The sequence below is a fragment of the Protopterus annectens genome, chromosome 14.part0, assembly GCF_019279795.1.
Source record: "Protopterus annectens isolate FY-2018-M chromosome 14.part0, PAN1.0, whole genome shotgun sequence".
NCBI classification, from domain to species: domain Eukaryota; kingdom Metazoa; phylum Chordata; order Ceratodontiformes; family Protopteridae; genus Protopterus; species Protopterus annectens.
Window position 1 is genome coordinate 1,146,302,331 of NC_056748.1, and position 20,992 is coordinate 1,146,323,322.

A 20,992-nucleotide genomic window follows, 5' to 3' on the forward strand; every position below is an offset into this window, starting at 1 on the left:
GACATAATGCCTAATATATCGTGACCATTCTGTGCCAAAATATATGTCTGTTCCCATTTATGCAACACAATGTTTGCATAAACGGTGGCACAGGCCGCCCCCATTGCAACGCCCGATTTTTGTCTAAAAAATTGGCCATTAAAGCATATAAAATTGTTTTCCAGAACCAATTCCATGAGTTCCACCAGTAAATTGGTGGTATTGGGAACAAATTTAGCTTCATTGACTAAAACATCACTAAACCAATTTAATCCTGTAGAATGCGGTATACTGGGAAACAGTTGAACAATATCTATAGTAACTAACAAAAAATCCGGATGGTATTCTAGGGATTGTAAGCCCCTGAGGAAATCCCAAGAATCCTTGCAAATGTATTTTAAGGAAGCTGTAAACTGTTTCAAGGTGTGATCTATAAATTTTCCAACAGGTTCTGTAATACTCCCCTGTCCTGATACTATAGGCCTGAAGTTTAAGGGGTCCAACCCTTTGTGTGTTTTCGGGATCCCAAATATTACAGGAATTCTTGGTTTGGGAACAGTTAAAAAGTTATACAATCTTTCGTTAAAAACACCTTGCAAAAGGTGATCGTACAAAATGAAACCAATTCTGGAATATGCCATGTGTAGCTCATTGCTGGATACCTGTTCATATTGCTCTGGGTCCTGCAACATCCCATTAATGTGGTGAACATATTCTGTTATACATCAAAACAAGACCCCCCCCTTATCTGTTTTCATTGCCATACAGTTACTGCTTCTAAGTTCCTTAATCAAATTCATCTCCTTCATGCAAATATTTTGGGGGGTACTGTTCTGTTTATTTCTGCCAATCATCCTAATATCTCTCTCCATCATTTCTTCAAATATTTTTACTGTTGGATCCATAGGTGGATTGAATACACTCTTTCTAGAGAGTCCCATATTTGAAGGAATTTCCCCTTTAAAATAAAGCAGTAAGTTTAATTGTCTACTGAACAGCTTCAAGTCTATCAAATCCTGCTCTAATCTACTTGAAAATGCTGGAACAAAATGTAATCCTTTTGTGAACAAATCAAAATGTTCTCTCCTCAAGTTAATGTTGGTATAATTGTAAACAGAAAAATTGTTTTCTGTTACCACCATCACTTTATTTAAAACATCTATGTTATTTACAGCATCATTAATTGCTAAAGCACCTGGAGCAGCTTGAAAAAACTGCCTTATTGATTCCGCCACCCCTGGGGAAACCTGCTCCACCCCCCCCTTCCTTGTTCGGGGGAAACAGAAAATCCTGCTGGGGTGTACTCCTTTCCTTTTCTGCAAACCTACGATTATTTCTTGGTGCCTCGTAGGCCATCCCCATCCTGTGACTATTGTTGAAATTTCCCTGCACCTTACTGTTGTTATAATTGAATTGTTTAACTTTAGTAAGCCACCCCTTCATTATATTCCTTCAAATCCCTCTCTAACTTGTGGATCTTTCGATTCAGAATCCTTAAACAGTGCTGGTCAACCTCCTTAAAAATATTATCATAACCCCACTTGACAGATGTAAACTTCTCATCATTAACTAGACTACTATTTAGAACATTCAAATCATGTAGTAAAGTGTCAGCTCTCGTTTCATATTCCGCTACCATGACTTCCAACATGTCTATACCAGCACGGTTAAACACATCACATAATTTCTTATAATAATTAGAGTCCTTTTGCACATTGTTGGGAAACTTGAAGCATCTAAGTCCTTTTGGTACTCTTCTCACTTTAATGCATTCTTTCAAATAATCTATTTCCAATTGGTTGGCTTTAAAGGAATAAAGTTTGTCACGAAGAATGTCAAAATCTTTCTCTATGCCAATGTTACTACTTAAATTATTATTATTGGAATGAACAGTACCTTGACGAAACCAAAACTGTTGACCAGCCCATGCTCCGAAATCGAAACGCTGCTCCTGCGCTCCGGTTTCGTTTAATAGCACGTTGCTATCTTTATTATTGTCATTCCCGTCTTGCTTCATACTTCCCTGCTGACTACAAGCTCCTAAAGAAGGGCAACTGCCAGATCGCTCATTGTGGGCTGAGATGCGCCTTCTCTTCCGCTCCAAACCATGCTGCTGGTTACCTGGCAAGGTCGTTGGTTGCTCAACTCCACTTTTGTTGAGCATTCTAGTTAACTGAGTTAACATATCAAGAACTTGATTAAACTCCGCCCTGGTGACAGGAGTACTGTCTTCTCCCGGTCTAAGTAACTGAATATTGGGGATCCCGAAAACACACAAAGGGTTGGACCCCTTAAACTTCAGGCCTATAGTATCAGGACAGGGGAGTATTACAAAACCTGTTGGAAAATTTATAGATCACACCTTGAAACAGTTTACAGCTTCCTTAAAATACATTTGCAAGGATTCTTGGGATTTCCTCAGGGGCTTACAATCCCTAGAATACCATACCATCCGGATTTTTTGTTAGTTACTATAGATATTGTTCAACTGTTTCCCAGTATACCGCATTCTACAGGATTAAATTGGTTTAGTGATGTTTTAGTCAATGAAGCTAAATTTGTTCCCAATACCACCAATTTACTGGTGGAACTCATGGAATTGGTTCTGGAAAACAATTTTATATGCTTTAATGGCCAATTTTTTAGACAAAAATCGGGCGTTGCAATGGGGGCGGCCTGTGCCACCGTTTATGCAAACATTGTGTTGCATAAATGGGAACAGACATATTTTTGGCACAGAATGGTCACGATATATTAGGCATTATGTCAGATTTCTTGATGACATTTGCCTTATATGGGAAGGTACCAGGGCCAGTGTCCAGGAATTTATTGATTACATCAATTCCACCACCTCCTTTTTAACCTTTACGCATTCTTTAAGCTTGGATAGCTTAAATTATTTGGATGTGTGTTTAGTTAAGGATAATGTCAATAATAGATTTAATTCCAAAGTGTTTAGGAAACCCACTTATTCAAATGCATTTTCAAAGTAATCACCCTGATTATCAAAAAAGAGGAATAGTCAAGGGCCAATTTATTCGTGCCTCTAGAATGTGTAATACATCACAATTTTTCAGAGAAGAAGTTAATTTTTTAAAAGAAAGATTTTCTGAAAGAGGTTACCCAAGTGGTTTGGTTGAGGAGCTGGCGAAGGAAGTGAGCACTAATAGGGGGACGAAATACCAACCACTGCTGATTAACACAGGTATGTTAAATTGCCAAATAAGCAATAGATTGCAAAATTTAGAACAAAAGGGATACATCCACACTTTTGGTATTGACTCGGGCATTGTAGAAAGTAGTGTAAGAAAATACTGGCCAATTTTGAGACTGGATGACAGGTTGGGCAGTATGATCCCAGAGTTTCCCAGATTTGTTAGACGGAGAGGTACCAACTTAAAAGAAATGTTGGAAATGAAACAGACCAAACAAATGGGTTTAAATGTGAACAATAAAAAAGAAGGCACATATAAATGTGGAATGTGCAAACAATGCCCAGCGATATTTAATGGACACAAGTTATATTTACCATCAAGAAAATTTTTGTGTCAACCGAGGGGCTATTACAATTGTAATGCTAAATTTATTGTTTACTTAGGCTTATGTATGAAATGCAAAAGTTTTTATATAGGAAAAACGGAGAGAACTTTAAGAAGACGAATTTATGAGCATTTTTATGACATAACTAAAAAAAAGGAAACTAATGCTTTTTACAGGCATTCTCTTTTTTGTCCCGATATGGAGATTAAATTCATCATTTTGGAACAGGTAAAAGCAGATGTTAGAGGGGGTGATTGGGAGACCCTGTTGGAACACAAAGAATTGATATGGCAGCTAAGACTAGATGCAGGAAGACGGCCAGGTCTAAATGATGCTTGCAGTATCAGCAGCGTCTTGAAATTAAGGAAGGCAAAATTATAAATTTAAGGCCATAGTGTCTGTAGGATCAATTGAAAGGGTTTTCCAGAGAGCAAGCTTCATGACAATTATAGACAGGCAACATAAAAATTTTTTTAAATTATTAAACAGACATGTGGTTTAATATATACCTGCTCGACCATTACTTACAAGAAGGCCTGAGCAAGTAAATGTACATATGTGGTTTATTAATTCGATGTGTGCAGATGGATTTATTCTATTATTGTGTACATTCAATGGAAATTGAGCGATTTTAAAAATGAGTATGCTTGGCAGTGCTTTGCATTTTTATTACGTAACAAGTTTTATTCTGCAAAAACTGTTTGAAAATATCCCTTTGGGAAAAAGAAAGAAAAAATGGTTAGTAATTTGATGTTTGTAGATGGATTTATTTATTTTACTGTGTATACTCAACAGCACCTAGATGAGTTTAAAAACGAATGGGTTTTGCAGCACTTTGCATTTTTAACATGTAACAACTTTCATTTTGCAAAGGCTGTTTAAAAACATTCCTTGTAGGAAAAGGAAATGAAGGGTTAAATGGATAAAATTTTTTCCAATTAACCAATTAATTATACAATTAGCTGAATTTTATATGTATATAAGGAGTGTTCACTTGAAGGTTATTTTATCTTGAAAAAGCTCAGCAAAGGGCTGAGCGAAAGTGCTTGATGGGATTGTTGGTGTGAATATTCTACAATAAAGCGAAGGTTTTTTACTCTACTGGCAGCCTTTCATTTTCTACTTGTGTGGAAGAAGGAGTACCAGCATTTGTTTTGGACTTTTTTGCTTCTGGATTTCCAGCGCCACCTTTGCAGCCTTGGAGCAATTTGTTTTACTGGCTTCTTGTCCTTTCTGGCAGTCTTTTCTTGGTATTTAAAAAAAGTAGCTAACAGAATCTCAAATATGTATATGCCTATCAGAGTACATAAAATATGTGTAACAGGAGAGATTACTTTTCCTACAAAAGATTAATATTTCTTATTTTCATTTTACGTGAACACATCTATAATGTGATTCTGATGCATGCTAAGTTTTTAAGCTTCAAAACTACAACTGTATGAAGTATTATACAAGATCTCAGAAAGCTATCTGACCCTCGGATACAAGGTGGACTTAGCGGATTGTTCCAGCTGTAAAGACACACATTCACAACTGTACAATCTTGTAATGCAGTCCACTGGCCATGAATCTAAAGGGGGGGGGGGGGCACAAAGAAAAAAAAAGTTCTGCAGTGAAGGAAAATGAAGGCAATTTTTTCCTGTGATGTAATGACAGCTAAATAAGCAAGTACTATAAACCATTACTCTACTCTAAGTGGTAGGCAGTTCACCTCAGAACTCACATTAAAAACAAATATAATGCAAAATATCAGAGTGGCACTTTTGGCGATCAGCTGCGATTGTCCAAACTGGTAAAAATAGCCACGGCAATGTATGCTGCTGCAGAGGTCTTAAGGTGCAAGTACAGGGAACCATACTGTCAAGTTTCCCTGCTTTTGCAGAATGACTCTAATTCTGAATTTGTGTGATACTTAAAAAATGCCTCTGATTTTGGGTTTTTGTCCTCAACCGATTACTTTTGGTTAAGTCAGAATTCTTGAGCAAAGCAGTTGAAAGATACACAGCAAAGAACTATACCTTTTACAAACCATAACTGCCAACTGTCTCTGACAATTTTTTTGCCTTAATTTTACAGTTTCATATCATATTGTTCAAAAAATACATGTTCATGCAAAAGCTATTGCTCTATTATTTTTTATGTGAATTAGATTATTACTTAAAAATTGTCCTTGATTTTGTCTCCATTATTTTCTAGTTATGTCTAGAAAATAATTTGAGTGGTGTGAACCTTGGCTCTAGACGAGTATCACAACTGAAGTGACACCCGAACCCCATGTGTACAAAATAGGGAAAGGGGTTATGGATGGATATAGAGACACTCCCACATGGCAGAAAAGTATAAAAAACATGCACATCCTTATTTTATTTGTATTTGTTTACCAGGTGGTGTACTGAGCTAGGGTGAGTTCATTTTCAGTAGAGGCCTAGGGAGAAAAGCTCCAAAAACTAGCATGATAAAGCTACAGAACCAAAATACAGAACTCAAGCAGTAATGGTACAGAACACTACATTACAGAATAGGTGACACAGTAAAATAGATAATACTAGTTATACAGATGTCAGATTTTAAGTATGCAAAGAAAACAGTTGATGACATGGGATAACAGCGAATGTGTGAACAATACAGTTTTGTGATAGAGAAGGAAAGATGGGAGAGTAGCAGAACATCCTACTGTAGGCGGAGTCTATTGTTACCACCATCCTTTCTTTTAACTAGCTTCCTACGAGTATTCAAATAGAAATATGCAAAAGAAGAATGGTCTACAGCTCTAAAATTCAAGTACTCTTTAGTTATATGACAACTTGACAAGAGATTGCAGAGAAAGAACTGAGATCATTTGCCCTTAGCAACCAGTAGCAGGTGCTTAGACTGAAGAGTTGCCCGTAGTCTGTAGTGCTATTATTTTATTAAGCGACTAAAGACTGCTGAATGAGGGAGCACTGCAGTCAGTTGCTAAGGGCAACCAATGTCAAGCACTTTTATGCATGATAGTAGGTTAAGTGCTTTTTTAATCAGGGCACTCACTTCACAGGTGGGGCATGTGTCTCACCAAGCCCTGGTTTGGTGCTGCCTTTGCATAAGAATACCGCTTAAATATTTATTTTAAGACAAAACTTACAAATATATATATATGGTTCCACTTCATATCATCGAATTATCATTTAATCGAATTTCAAATCATCGAGACCAAATCATCAAAAACTCATATCATCGAAGCTCAAATCATTGAAAACTATAAATCAATTACAAATAACATTCCACAAAGTTTTTACTACATTACAGTGGGGGAAAAAGGTAATTTCCTAACCCCACTGTAGTGCTACCTTGGAGTTGGTATATTTAATTACGGGGGGTGTGGGGGGCACAGGGGGGCTTGCCCCACTGCATAAATGTAGTAAACAGTGTCTGGGATGTTATAGTTGCTTTATAGTGTTCAATGATTTGAGATTCGATGATATGAGTTTTCGACTAAATGAGTTTTCGACGATTTGGTCTTGATTTGAAATTCGATGAAATGATAATTCGATGATATGAAGTGGAACCATATATATATATATATATATATATATATATATATATATATATATATATTTATATTATATACATATAGCACATTTTCTAGACAAAATAGCATCTGGGGTGTGCAGTTTTGGGCAGTTCTGGCACTTAAGAGACAATGGGGACCACAGGATACAGTGGTTTGCCTCAAAATGTGTCACTGTTATTGGTTATTGCCTGATATCACCCATCCTTTGGGTATTATTTGCATAAAGAATATTCTCAAACTCTTCATGGATTATCAAATGTACTCCTGCATGAAAATATATGTAAAGTAATGTTAGGTTCACCATCTTGCTACCAGATTAAAGGGCAGTGTTATCAAAATAATTACTTAACATATACGGACCAAGGGTTTGTCAGTCAGTGGAGATCAAGTAATGTACATAGTGATGAGACAGTCATCAGATTATTTCCTTTGTCAGTTTCATTTCTGTGTTGCACATGCAAGGCTGGTTCTGATAATTTGCATTGGTTGAGAAAGTAAATATCTTATGTCAGATAACATGACAGCGGATGAATCTGATGTGCGCTGGAAAATGGTGGTGTAACAGTGCCATCGCATTTCTTAGGTGCTATAACTCACTGTCAGTTACTATAAAAATCTGATGTGATTGCATCATAGATTTCTGTGACTGTGAAGCAATCAGGAGTGATAGTCCTATGTGAAAAATATTAAAATCTATGATGCCCATCTTGGTACAACAAGCTAAACTAGCCATGTTCATCCTAAATATTTTTAAATACATTTTTCCTCTCTATATTTGTCATTGTGGGCTTCCACATTCTTTCTGCCATTTCTAAATCCATCGCCTTGGTTTTATTACCTATTCATTCATTCATAGTTCTTCCTTTTTTCTTGTTCATATGTCGTTACTAGACTTCCAGTACAAGGTGCCATTGAGGAGCCTGGCCCAAATTCCCAGTTGCCCCAGTGTAACGTCTGGTTAAGAGATTTCTTTAAGATCATCCACTAGTCTAATAAGGTTGACCACACCATAAGAAATACAGAACCCAGTCTTAAACTTCCTGGTCATTTTGGTTTCCCATCATATTGATGTAGCTACTGAGACAAATCAAGACAGTAGTTTATTAAAGATCTCAAAGATAAAGCTAATTCTTCTTGCTTTAATATAGTTCCAGTGCTTAATGTCTCTAATTCACCATCGACTAAGCTGGTTTCTTTTCCCTTCCGCCTTATCAATCTCCCTTCCTCTTTCTCTCCCATCTTAATGTACCTATTTCCTGTACATATTCTTCTTTGAATATGCTTGTCACATGCTCATGCAAACAAATAGTTTCACTTTTAATGTGTGCTTTCCTTGTATTTTTCAATAACAAAGGCATTTTTTTCTAAATCTATGTAATATTCTGTTCTAGTTACTTGTTCTTGTATCTACAGACTCTGGGCTGCTCTGAAATGGTCCACCTGGATCAGTGTTCTATCGGTTAACAAACCTAAAAGCATTAATAAAGAGATCTTCTGAGAATTGCCTTTATCTGTTTCTTATTCATGCTTGCTTACTGCCATTGTTTCGGATCCCAAAACCTCTTCAGGCACAAGATAAAAAGCTGCCTGGGAACCTTAAAAATGAGTAGACAATGTGACTGTGTGAAAGCAGACGAAGAAACGGAAGAAACAGGCCCAAAAGCAAATGTTTGTCAGTACTGACTGATGACTCCGGTAGTGATTGACTGCATATGTCTGATAGGAATTGGTGTGTGCGATAGTGTAAACCATAGAAACAACACTACATAAATTAATTTTAATAAGTAGCTTTAACCATGTTGTATACATGTATTTAGACATGCATACTGTGAAGGCCTCTCTTTCCAGAAGAAATATTTTAAGAAATGTTAAGTCCACATCACCATGTGAAATTGGTTTTCACTCCTAAGTGTGTTTTAACAATTAATTTACACAGATGAAGTTATAAAATATCTTCTATTACATTCCAGCACCTTCTTTTCTTCATGAAGTACATTTAATATTGTTTAATATTTCTCTTTCTTCCACTCTATTGCCAAGTGAAAATACTAAAAAAAAAAAAGCTAGTTATTTTAACTAGTAATTATGAAAAAAACTCTAATAATTAAAAGTAGTGACCTGTCAAATTTAGCGTCACCCTAACATTCAAATGAAATTTAGTCAAAGTGAAAAAGCACTTTATAAAACAGAACCCTGTATTCAAAACAGGACACAACGTTTTATTTCTTATTCTGTCTTTTCAAACAACTGGAAGCTTTAGCTTTTATTTATTGCGAGGAGCCCAGAGTTGAATTTAGAGTCAGCAGTTCTTGAGAACCAGCCTTTGCTGTCTAGTACTGTTTGACAAATTACCAGCAAAGTAAATGCCCAGGTACAGTGAGATGTCCTACTCTGGCCTGATGGACTCTCTGGGCACTCGTTATTTCATGCCACAGTCTTATTTGGTTACTGCTGGTGACATCAACATCCACAAGCTGTGTGCTGCTATGCCTGGCAACCTGCACAGGAACTTTTAAGATCCTATTTCAGGGCATTTCATATTCAGTGTTTTTGAATGAATAATATACCTCGCTCCCTTCTAAAAGGGAAAAAAAAGTGTATGAAGTTTCACAGTGACTATATATTTGCATTCAGCTTTGGCAAAAAAAAAATCAATAAAGCCTGTCTTGCTATTGTAATCTTAGAAATGGTGGACTTTTCATGGTAATATCATTCAGCTAGTCCTCCCTGGCAAGAAACAATCAACCCCTGCTTCGAGCATGCTATCAAGTAGTCATATACAGAACCACAGTAGAAATAAAGACAAATGCTCAAAGAAACAAAATGTAAAAATGCTAGAAGATGTCTGCTTGGAGGAGTTTTAATTTGCTTAATACTCTTATGAGGAAGTGATGCCACTAACTAGGTACTGTCACAGGTCTAATGTTACTCATCGAACTGGGATTCTGCATTTTGTGTAGTAGGTTGCACTTTCTTTTATGGCATACTTGGTGCTCATGTTATGTAAATCAAAGGCTTTGAAAATTTGTTAAACCATCTTCTATGCTAATGATCAATTAACATCAGTGTGCCATACAACAATGCCTTTTTTAAACTCTTTAGGCATTTTTCAAACTACACACACACCACCAGTGCACGTACAGTACTCTCAAGTGTACCTAATTTTCACTTCCAATATGGCAATTATAGGCGAGCATGCAGGTTCTTGGAGTCAACAGCCTACAGAAATAAGACCTGCAATCTAGATAAGGAGGAGGCAGATGGTCAACAGTGGCAGTCCATAAGCAATTCTCCGTAACACAGTAAGGAGGGAATGTGCAACTTATGGTGGCATATGAGTGTACATAAAGGAATCATGCATAGGACAGCCTTTAACATCTATTATTTTGGAACATAACAGAATATATTTGCACTGAAGGGATTAAAACTGCCTTAGTTATATGCTAAATTACAATTAACTCATAAGGAAAACTCTTATTTTCTCCCCATTGAAAAGAAGCAATTGTAGGGACTCTGGCACTACAGTTATCTCTCTCTCTCTCTCTTCAGCGGGGATCTTGAACTCCAGTTTAGTTTGTATCCTTTTGAGCACTTGCATCTGTATGAGGACAAAAATGTACATCTTGGGTGAAGATTGTAAATTAAGCAGTCTTTAAAGTAGATTTCTTTTTGGGCATGGATGTGGGGGGAAATTTTCAGAGACAGCCTCTTCCCACAGCAAAAATAGACGTTGAGTACCTTACATTTGTTATGTAGAGTTCTATACAGAATTCTTATTTAGGCACAATTTCCACATCTCTCTTTTCAATGCTGTAACAGCACCTACTTTCTGCTTCATTCAGAAGATAACTGTCTACAGTGCATTATTTACCTTATATTATGTTATTACCTTATGTTATTATACTGCTGCTCTGGAGTTCACATCACTTGTCAACCATATTTTAAATCGTTTATAGTTACAACTACTGAAAGAATACTATTTTTTAGACATCAGAACTACAATGTTATTACAGCCCTAATTAAAGACAGACAACTAGCATTCGGCTTCAACTAATACTAGTTACGCTTTTGAGACGTATGCCTTTCTTATCTCAATATTCTTTTATTTGTTCACTTAGTACAAATATCAATATTAATCTATGTTGGTAATCTGTGATCAATGTTTCAATATTCATTAAAATGTGACTCACATTTGTGATAGATATCCCGTCCACCAGCATCACTGTTTGGGAAGGAACTGAATGCCTGTTTATAAACTTAGGATGATGTGCATTTTCATCAGGAGAAGTAAATGCTGAGATTATATGCTGCTAACTGACCGTGCATCCTCACAGCTGCACACGAGTAATCCCTAGAGTGAGGATCTGAATCCTGTACCTCTCTCTATCTGTCTTGGCAACATTCTGTTTTTCCTATTTAAATTCTGGAGGACAAGTGACGTTAAGAATAATATGAATTGTGTGTGTGTGTGTGTGTGTGTTAAACTCTGAAGCAATGCTGCCATAAGTGAGTTTCACAACACACTATGCTATACAATGACATGCTTTGCCTGTCATAATGACTGAAGCAATGTCTTCTGCAGCAAAATTCAGAAATGTGGCAAACTGACAAACTTTTCTTAAAATCAGTATAAAAGGTAATGCCCATGGTTACACTGCTCACTGGCAGTTTTTTTTTGCAGAGGATTAAAGCTCTGAGCTGTTAAACTGTTTCTTCTACTCCGGTGCTGAATTCCCTCAGCCTTCATTTGCCTTCTGTGTGATTCTGAGCAAATAAGTTAATCATATGATACAAGCACTCTGAAGCAATGAGGAGACTGGCCTAGAATTTTCAATGGTCTCCTCGTCTGCTGCCTAGTTGTTGTTGTGTCTTTCGGCTTTTCCCGGTTAGGGGTCGCCACAGTGGAACTCAGGTCTGCTAATGATTGGCAGTAGATTTTTATGTGCCGAGTTGCCAGCTCTGACGCACAACCTTCAACGAAGGTACGCCTATTCACTCATGTCTCCAGACAGAAGACGCTATAGCTGAGAATTGAACGGAACAACGTCTTACTGCCAGGCGACAGTGCTACCACAGCACCACCACAGCAGTTCGTCTGCTGCCTAGTAGCTATCTATAAACCTATTGGTTGTGCTGCATGTCACTCATAATGAAGTACAGGTGCAGTTGGTGAGATTGCAACTCTAGGGCAGAGCTAAGAGGCTCCTGCTCCTGAATGCTCTTCTATGCATGGCATTGCAAACTTTAGTAGGTCTACTACATGTTCGGGTATTTTCCTGACTTTCAGGAACTCTGATTTTGTGAAGTACTTGAAAGGTATTTTGAATCATTCTATTTTCCTAAAACCTTCTGTAGTACATATTCCTAAATGTGTACTGTTTCACTTCAATTTCATAGCTGGAGTTTAGGTCTGTTATCAGAAAATTCCTTTGTTATAACTGACAAACTGGGCAATATGAAAGGTGGCCTTCAGCAGACGGTTTAGCGTGATTAACAAAATTCAGACCAAAGATGTACACATGCCTCAAACAGGGCAAGCTCCTTCTGTATAACAGTTAAATAAGGGGTCTGTCTTCCTTGCTGTTTTGGTCTTGTGCAGTGAAATTATACATGCTCTTTTTCACTCCAATATAAACAAAATTGTGGATGTGAATGAAAACCTGTTTCAAGAAAAAATATAAGGTCTCAAGTCATGACTGGAAATATATGATCAGAGTCAATGAGCCAACCTCCTCCTTTTTACATATAATTTAACATGTCCCATGTTATTTGGACCTTGTGTTTGGCAAGCACTTAATTTCACCTGAGGAGCAATCACAGTTTTATATTTGTTTTCAAACTGAACGCTGATCATGTGACCTGTTTTGTTCATGATTACTTTGCAGCTTGTATAAAGTAAGTACGTCTGCTAATGGTTCTCGTAGTCTGAAGAAGTCCTGTTGGAGAATGAAGAGCTGTGAATAATATTGTTTCAGCACTGTATCTGAAGTGTTTGTGTTTAACATTTTAATACTGCTAAAATGTAAGGAAAAACAAATAGTACAAACTACCAAAACTGCTAATTTCAAATGTACTAGGTATAGCTTCTCTGCTCCTTACTGCCATGCTAAAATAAATAACCTCACACACTAAGATCTGGGCTGGTAGTCATAGACTTGGACTTCCGAAGTGCACAGCAGTCATATGCAAAGAGCAGTGCTACACAGGTATGCAAAATAAGGTCAGCCAGATGCATTTGGGATGAGTAGGGAAAAGTGAAGCAATTTCTATAAACATACCCACTTCTCACAAAAGAATCATCAGTATACAGTTCTTCCTTTCTAAATTGTGAATTACTTTGTGAAAGTTGTATGTACAGTAGCCTATCAAGGGGAAGCACAGCTAAAGTACAGTCTTGCTCCAAACATTTTAGCTGAGAGGGTTTTTTTTTTTTTAATATATATATAGGGGTATCCTTTTGTGGACACCCTGATGATTTTGTTAAAGAATAGAAAGAGGGGTGATGGGAAGGACTGGAAAAAGATAACACATGAAAAAGAGGTGAACCCACAACGGAAACTTCAGGAGGGTTTGTGCTGGAGAAGGTGGGAGAGGATGGGCACTATGTTTTTGTCGGGGGATAACATCCCTTATTTTTTCATTTTTTTTTTTATATAAAAGGGTAGTGTGTGTGGGGAAGAGGGTGAAGGAGAAATGGTAAAGAAAGAAGGAATGAAGAAGTGTGAACTGTAGTTCAAAATCCACACAGCCTCAAACATGTCCATTGCCAGATGGTGTTGCAGTGGAGGACCCCAATGTTGAGGTGATAAGGGCCTGGGTTGGTGGTCAGCACCAACTGGGATAGCGTGTTTTCTGCATGTTGAAGAGAGAGTTTGACCATCTGAATTCTCCTGTCCATTACCTCTAGCAGTACATCCTCTACAAAATTCTGAAGACCCCTTTCTGTGAGGCTTTACAAGCTTCCTATTGCCAGAGTACTTGCAGGACTGGCACCTTCACTCCAACCCTGCAAGGCCATCCCCAGATGGGCAGTGTATGATCTGTTCCTAGCCTAAGAGGCATGTGCCTGGCCTACTCCTGAGGAATTTGAACTGTATAGAAAAAAGGTAGAGAAATAAAACAAAAAAAAGGAGAAAGAAATGTATAAGCAAAGTAAGAAAAAAAGGTACAGAGGGAGACAAAACACAAAAAGCGCAATAAATCTACACCATGCTGTTTTAATGCAATTTAACAACACACTACTGAAATAGTGCAGGAAGCATCTTTATTGAAGTAAAACGTGTGTATGGGAAGTGTTTATACTTACAGCTGGAGTAATGATTTGGGATGTACTTCTGTAAATGGGAAGTATTTAAGAGTGATGCTTGTGCATTCTTGTGATGACTTGAAATGACAAGGGCTTTTGTATTTCTGAAGGGTTTTGTACTTCAGTTTATGCACTTTAAATTGAGTATACAGTACCCCCAAAAAAGGAATGAGTAATATACGCAGTTAATCAAATTACAAGACATTTCTCTTTATCACTTAAATCTTCAGCTGCATTTTTTTCAGCTGTGACGCTATAACAGGAGTACTACAGAAATCAATTTTAAAGCACTGCTTTATTAATTTTCCTGGTGACATTACTTATGTATAATTAATGTACTATGTGTCATTAAGAAAGAAATATTCGGACACTTATGGCAAGACTCAACCGGATGATACATTCATCTCTTGTCTTATTAGCTATAATAATGTAGTTCTTCCTCAGCTGTCAGTGAAAGAGAGAAAGATAATATTGTTCATCTGTATTTGAATTTCTTCCATATACAAACATAAATATGCCTTATATTGTCTGCTACATTATTTTTCCTCTGTGTTTCCCATTTTGACTGTTATATGCATACATGTGTGAAGTGAAGCGTAGCTGGCCGGTAACATGAACCAGCGACACACTGCCTTAGCTGTTCAGCTGAAAAGCAAAAACAGAAACAAAAAAGGCACTTTTTACTGTATCTGTATAAGGCCAATCCCTTGCCTACACTGAGTGCTTTATATATATATATATATATATATATATATATATATATATATATATATAAAACCTTCTTATAAATTATAGCAAACAGTTGCTACAGTTTATACCCTGCCTGCAAGGAGTGCTGTAGTGCTCAGGTTTTAGTTAAAAAAAAAAGTTTTTTTTCTGTCTTTTAAACTGTAGTAAATTGTTTGCTATAATGTGCTATAATATAGCAAGTGTTTGGTACACTTTAGACCATACATAAAGTGCTACAGCAAATGAAAAAAGAAAGGTCGATCAGAATTGGCTGATAGCACCCCCCCCCCACACACACACACACTTTGTGGACAGGGCAGTTGCCTTTCTTGTCGCACACTAACTACACTGTGTGTGAATTGTTATAGTACTTCACTAATACTCCACTGAATTCTGGAGAATAGTAGAAAGATATGAAATGAGTCTGGAGTATTGTTTTAAAAATGCATGTAACACTCTCTGGTATAGCTGAAGTCCAAGAGCAGAAATGTCAGTTCAAGGATGTGTTCATTTGCTTTTCTGCAGAAATGTGTCTAATTAGTAATAAGTAATACAGAAATAAAACAGCATGTTCTGTGAAGGCCTCTGTGCCGACCATTGGCTTAGCAAAATAACCCCCTAGTCCACTCCCTCAACATGCACCCGGGTGTGGTGTCATTTCAGCCATTTTGTACATGCTGCTAGAAATACTTATGAACAACGAACTTAAAAATGTTTTTAGTTATATTTATGCAGCTTTCAGAAAACTGTATTTATGTAATATTTCTCCATTATAACTTTTTCCCTGCAATGGTAAACAATTCTAAATCTGTACCTGCAGCTTTTATTTCATAACTTTATTGTATACAGTCAGCATTACTGAACATTCTCCAGCATGGTGTTAATCAACAGGTAATACCTAATGAAAAATGAGTCCACTGCTTCACGGCAGCATATCAAGCTCCTGTGGAGCTCGGACAGAGAAAAACCTGGCACCATTATTATACACTCACTAAGCAGCGCTTTTGCTGTTCAGTAAGTGTAAAATAAAAAAGTGAATAAAATAAAAAGTGTGTGTGTTTGTGTGTGTGTGTCTGCATGTGACAGTGTATGCATGTATGAAAGTAAGAGAGATGATCGAAAATAAATGAAACAGAAAAAAGTGTGTGTTTGCCTTTGTGAGTGAATGCGTGCATGAAAGCAGAAGAGACTGTGTGTGTGTTTGTGTGTGTGTGTGTGTGTGTGTGTGTGTGTGTGTGTGTGTGTGTGTGTCTGTGTGAGAGAGAGAGAGAGTGAAGAGTGAGACAAATCGGGTGAACCCTGGCAGAAGCAGCATCACATAAGAGGTTTGTGTACTTGTCAAACCTCTCAACCTATTGGCACAAGAAATTTGGACAGAGCCACAAATAATTGGGAAACAAAGGACCAAATGTAGGGATGGATTTTGAATATTGTTCTTATAAACTTAGAAAGTTGCTTGAATAACAGCATTTCCATTTGCATGTATGATAGTCTGCAAATATCTGGACAGTTAGGAGGTATACTCCTGACTCTTAGCTCAAGATAACTGGATAAGCCTAATATAAAGGGGGGGGGGGCTCAAAATAGGAACATATGCTACTTGAATGTTGGAATTTGTGTTGGCATGCATTTTCTAAAGCAGAGGTGTGCCTGTGAGAGTGAGTGAGCTGAACTATGGGCAGCAGCAACAGCAAAGAAGGTGTCATACCTCTGGGCCATTCAGCTAAAGAAGTCTGAATAAAGCCTAAAAGAAAGGTGGAGTGAAGGCTCAAAAAAAGAAAGGGATTTTAATTATTGCTCTTATACATTTACAAACTTGCTTAAGTAAAGGTTCTCTGTTAACATGAATATTCTGAAGAAAATAAGTCTGAAACTCAAATGTAGGTCATTATTTAGTAACTTCAGTCTCCACTGACTGCGCACAAACCAAACATCTTAGGAGTAAAGGACCAAAAAATAAAGAAAGTACCTGGATATTTTTTTAAAGTGTTAGATTTTGGATATAAAATGCTTCCTCCAACACCATTAATATATAGTACAGAAAGTTTCGAGACATTAGGTGGATGAAGTATTTTACACCAAAAATACATATAAAAAAAAGTAAAAAAATAAATAAATAGACAGGTAAAACACAGCAATTTTACAGATAGCCCATTCTCTAAGCACAATAATGCACTCTAGGGTGTGAGTTATTGTAAAAATAGTGCACTTCCAGAGGCCCTTTACCTGTGGCGTCAAGCCTTAGAACACCCCCGGGTGGGCGTTATTTCCACAATAACACACACCCTAGAGGGCATTATTGCTTGCTTGAAGAGCATTAAACAATGTTCATAGCTACCTTTACAGATTATTATTTTAATACTCTTAACTGACATTTCTGTTTAGTATTGTAACCTGTTAACACAATACTAGTGTTCTCCTTTCATCAAAAAACGGATCCCGATTATAAAAATGTTTCTAGTTTCTTATCCATTTAATAATATCAGTACAAGTAAGCATTTCCAGGTACAGATATCGGAGTATGAAGCACCTGTAGTGATGCATTTTTTTTTAACCTTCTTTTTATTTTTGATATGTGTTGCATATCTGTCTATATTTATAGATATATATATAGATACACACATGTATATGTGTGTATGTATATTTATATATATATATATATATAAATATAGACACACATTATAAATGTATACACACACACCTGTATATACATACACACACACACAAATGTGTGTGTCTATAGATATATATATATATATATATATATATATATATATATATATATATATGTACAGTCAGTATTTTGTCTGCATTTGTTTGTAGATGCATAAATAATTTATTTAGAAATGCCCAAGTGTCTGTTAAATAATAAGGTGCCTTTTGAACAATCGGGTTTAAAAGGAAGTCTCCGTATTCGGAAATCTTTTTGGTCTTTTTTATTGGAAACAGTATGTCTGAAAGGAAGATTTTCACTATCTTTATGGATTTGTGGAATTTCAAAGAATTTACCAAGACGCGGGCATGGAATTGACATAAATTGGATCTCTTCCAGTTTAATTAAATTGTCTTTTAAGTATTTTATCTGTATTTGCAAAATTACGCTATGCTGTTTTGAGGTCAACCATCTTGTGATAGTCACTGTTATGTAAATCAGTTTCAAGGACCGCAATGTAATGTGTTTGTTTCTTAGGCCAGCTAGGAGGGCGGCCTCGTGCCTTCACAGGTACTTCCATCATTTGAAGAGAGAGAACCAGAATGAGGAAAGTTAGATGGGAGATGCATTAAGCAGGTTTAGAACCACTCCCTGTTTGGTATTGCATCACCTTCACCAAACCCTTTTTGCTACCTTATTAGAGAAATATTGATACTATTAGCAAGTTTGGTGTAACCAAAACTGCTGTCACATACTGATTTTTCTTAAAGGAGAACATTTACCTGTCCTTTCCATGTTAAATAAATTATTTTTAAATATATGCATAATAACTGTCATTGTTAATGCTTATCGATAAAAGTAAATTGTTTTTGTACTCTGACAACTGTGGGGGATATTTGTTTTTCACTTTTTTATGCAGATGTAGGAAAAATAAAATGTCAACAGTAATGTTAAAAGCCATTTTTATGATTTTATGCTATGTATCACTTGCTAGGGTATGACATACAGTGTTGACTGGGCAGGGATTAACCATCATATTACTCTCAACATGACATTTAGATGACTCCATTTTGAAATTTTACAACAATATTCTCATGTTGGCTAGTTTGGGACAATCCACTGACCTCACTGGTCAGTGTGGCATTGGTGCAGAGTTTGCTGTTGTCCACAGCACATACATGTCTCATTGAAATACATTCATGTACTGTTGGACACACTTTCACAATAGACAATGTCAAAATACGCAGACATGCCTTAGAACATGTTTATGCAATACTACGATTCATACAGATACCTATAAATTAGCCTAATTTGAATAACAAATATGTAAATAAGCCTGAATTTATGCCAACAGGTTGCACTTCACCATAATGATTCGAGAATAGCCGAGATAGGTGGCAAATGTCTTCGGATTCCACAGACATGTCAAAGTAAGGAAAACATTACATTATGAAACAGTTTTTATTATTAAAATAACAGTTACTGCAACTGATGAAACCCTTATCTTCAATAAAATTTGATGACTAGTGTACACGTAATAATGTCATTGCATAAGAGGTAATTCTGGTCAATTTGCTGAAGTAGCCTGACACGTGCAGTAATTTTAGTAAATGGTCATTAAAGAATTTAGTGTACGGTAACGATTGTGCACACATCAAAAAATGTCTTATTGTGCTTGAAAATTTTCAGTTTGCAAAGAACAGGAATAGACTTATGATAAATGTGATGTTCTGCTACTGAAAGTGAGGAGAAAAATACATGAAAATGGCAGATAGCAGTGCGGCTGTTTTTGTTGCAACTGCACTCATTACTGAATAAAGTATAGTTGTGCAGTTTAGATAACATTTACTGTTTGCTTATTTATTTATTTATATGTATGGGTGGCAGGAATAGGAGGCTACTGGTTTTTACTTTAACAGCTGTTGTCATCAAAACAGTACTGTGAGAAATGTCTGACTGTAGCCCCCCCCCCTTCCACTTTCTTTTTTGGTTTGTTTGTCTGTTTGTTTTTTAAGTAAGGATCAGGGCATAGACATGATAACTTTAGCCATGAGGAAAATCCTGTACTCATGGCAGCATTTAGGACATATGGGAGACTTCTTTTTTGTAAAGGGTGACCAGGACAAGAAAACAGGTGCAAAGCATGGAGCCAAATACTTGTTGAAATTGGGTCTATATCAGTTTGCCGAAGGTTCACTTCCACAAATCTTTCTTCATTATCCTGAAACCACCGAAAGTTTGGTTCCACAAACATTCATATCTGTAAAAGACCTAAGTAGGAAAAGGAAGTAGTTGGCCAACAGCACACATTTGCCATTTTTACCACTGTAGTGTTATCTTGGAGTTGGTATATATTCTTGGGGGGATGCAGCCCCTTACTTGGACGGGTTTGATATACTGCGGTTTGTGTTCCGCTGTAGTGTTGGCCAAGTACTTCCTTTCCCTGGTGAAATATTTTTTCAATGTGAACGTTAGCAGAACTTAACATTCTGTGTTTTAGGTCAACAAAGAAAGGTCCGCAAAGTGCACCTTTGACAAATTGATATAGATCCATTGAAATCAATACATTTAGAGACAGAAACCGACATTAGTACAGTGCAAGAAAAGGTCAAATTATAGGACAAGACGTGCTAGAAGCAAGGCAAGGCAGAATGCAATTTCCTGTACCACTATGGGGTGAGGTAGGACCCCTCTAAATCTTAAGTTAACAACAGATGATGAATTCCTTCTATCTATCCATGAGGATGACTGTAATACTGAATATGGTGCAACTGGGATAATTACAAGTGGTGCTGTGGACATTGTTCTATCAAACCACAGTCTGCAGCAGGATTTAAATTCATCAACAGCTGAAGTTGGTTTTCAATGTACACTGTTAATAGTGAAAATTGAATGGTGACAAAGACTGCTGTAATTAAAAAGAAACCAATTCATTACTGAGCCTTGTTACATCAGCAATTAATGAAAATAAAAGCAGATTGCATGGTAAGTGCCCCACTTACCACCTTGTAAGCATACTATACCGGATGATGTTTTGTAAGGATATCTTTTACACAGTCAGCTTCAGAAAAACAGTTCACCTGTACTAATAAATATGGGTGAAGTCAGCAGCAGAATGTGTGCTGCTGCTGCTAATGTAGTTGTATGTATGAGGCACTCTGATGGAGTCTCCAAGTTTAATGTCGGGTTCTGTAACCTCACAACATGTTAGTAACTCTACATAAAGTGACACTGC

The 20,992-nt window shown here is 36.8% G+C and overlaps 2 protein-coding genes across 5 annotated transcripts in view; one reads left to right on the forward strand and one right to left on the reverse strand.

Annotated features, from left to right (window-relative positions):
* Positions 1-20,992, reverse strand: part of CDH23 (cadherin related 23) — a 2,508,764-nt gene that overhangs the window by 2,099,288 nt on the left and 388,484 nt on the right. The window lies entirely within an intron of this gene.
* Positions 1-20,992, forward strand: part of CCHR14.PART0H10orf105 (chromosome chr14.part0 C10orf105 homolog) — a 56,905-nt gene that overhangs the window by 7,379 nt on the left and 28,534 nt on the right. For 2 of the 4 annotated variants that reach the window (XM_044056948.1, XM_044056946.1), the window contains exon 2: positions 19,112-19,187. The exons of the other annotated variants lie outside the window; for them this stretch is intronic. In XM_044056948.1, the coding sequence (XP_043912883.1) occupies positions 19,159-19,187 (29 nt within the window). In that variant the 5' untranslated portion in view covers positions 19,112-19,158. The remainder of the gene's footprint in view (positions 1-19,111; positions 19,188-20,992) is intronic. 4 annotated transcript variants of the gene reach the window in all.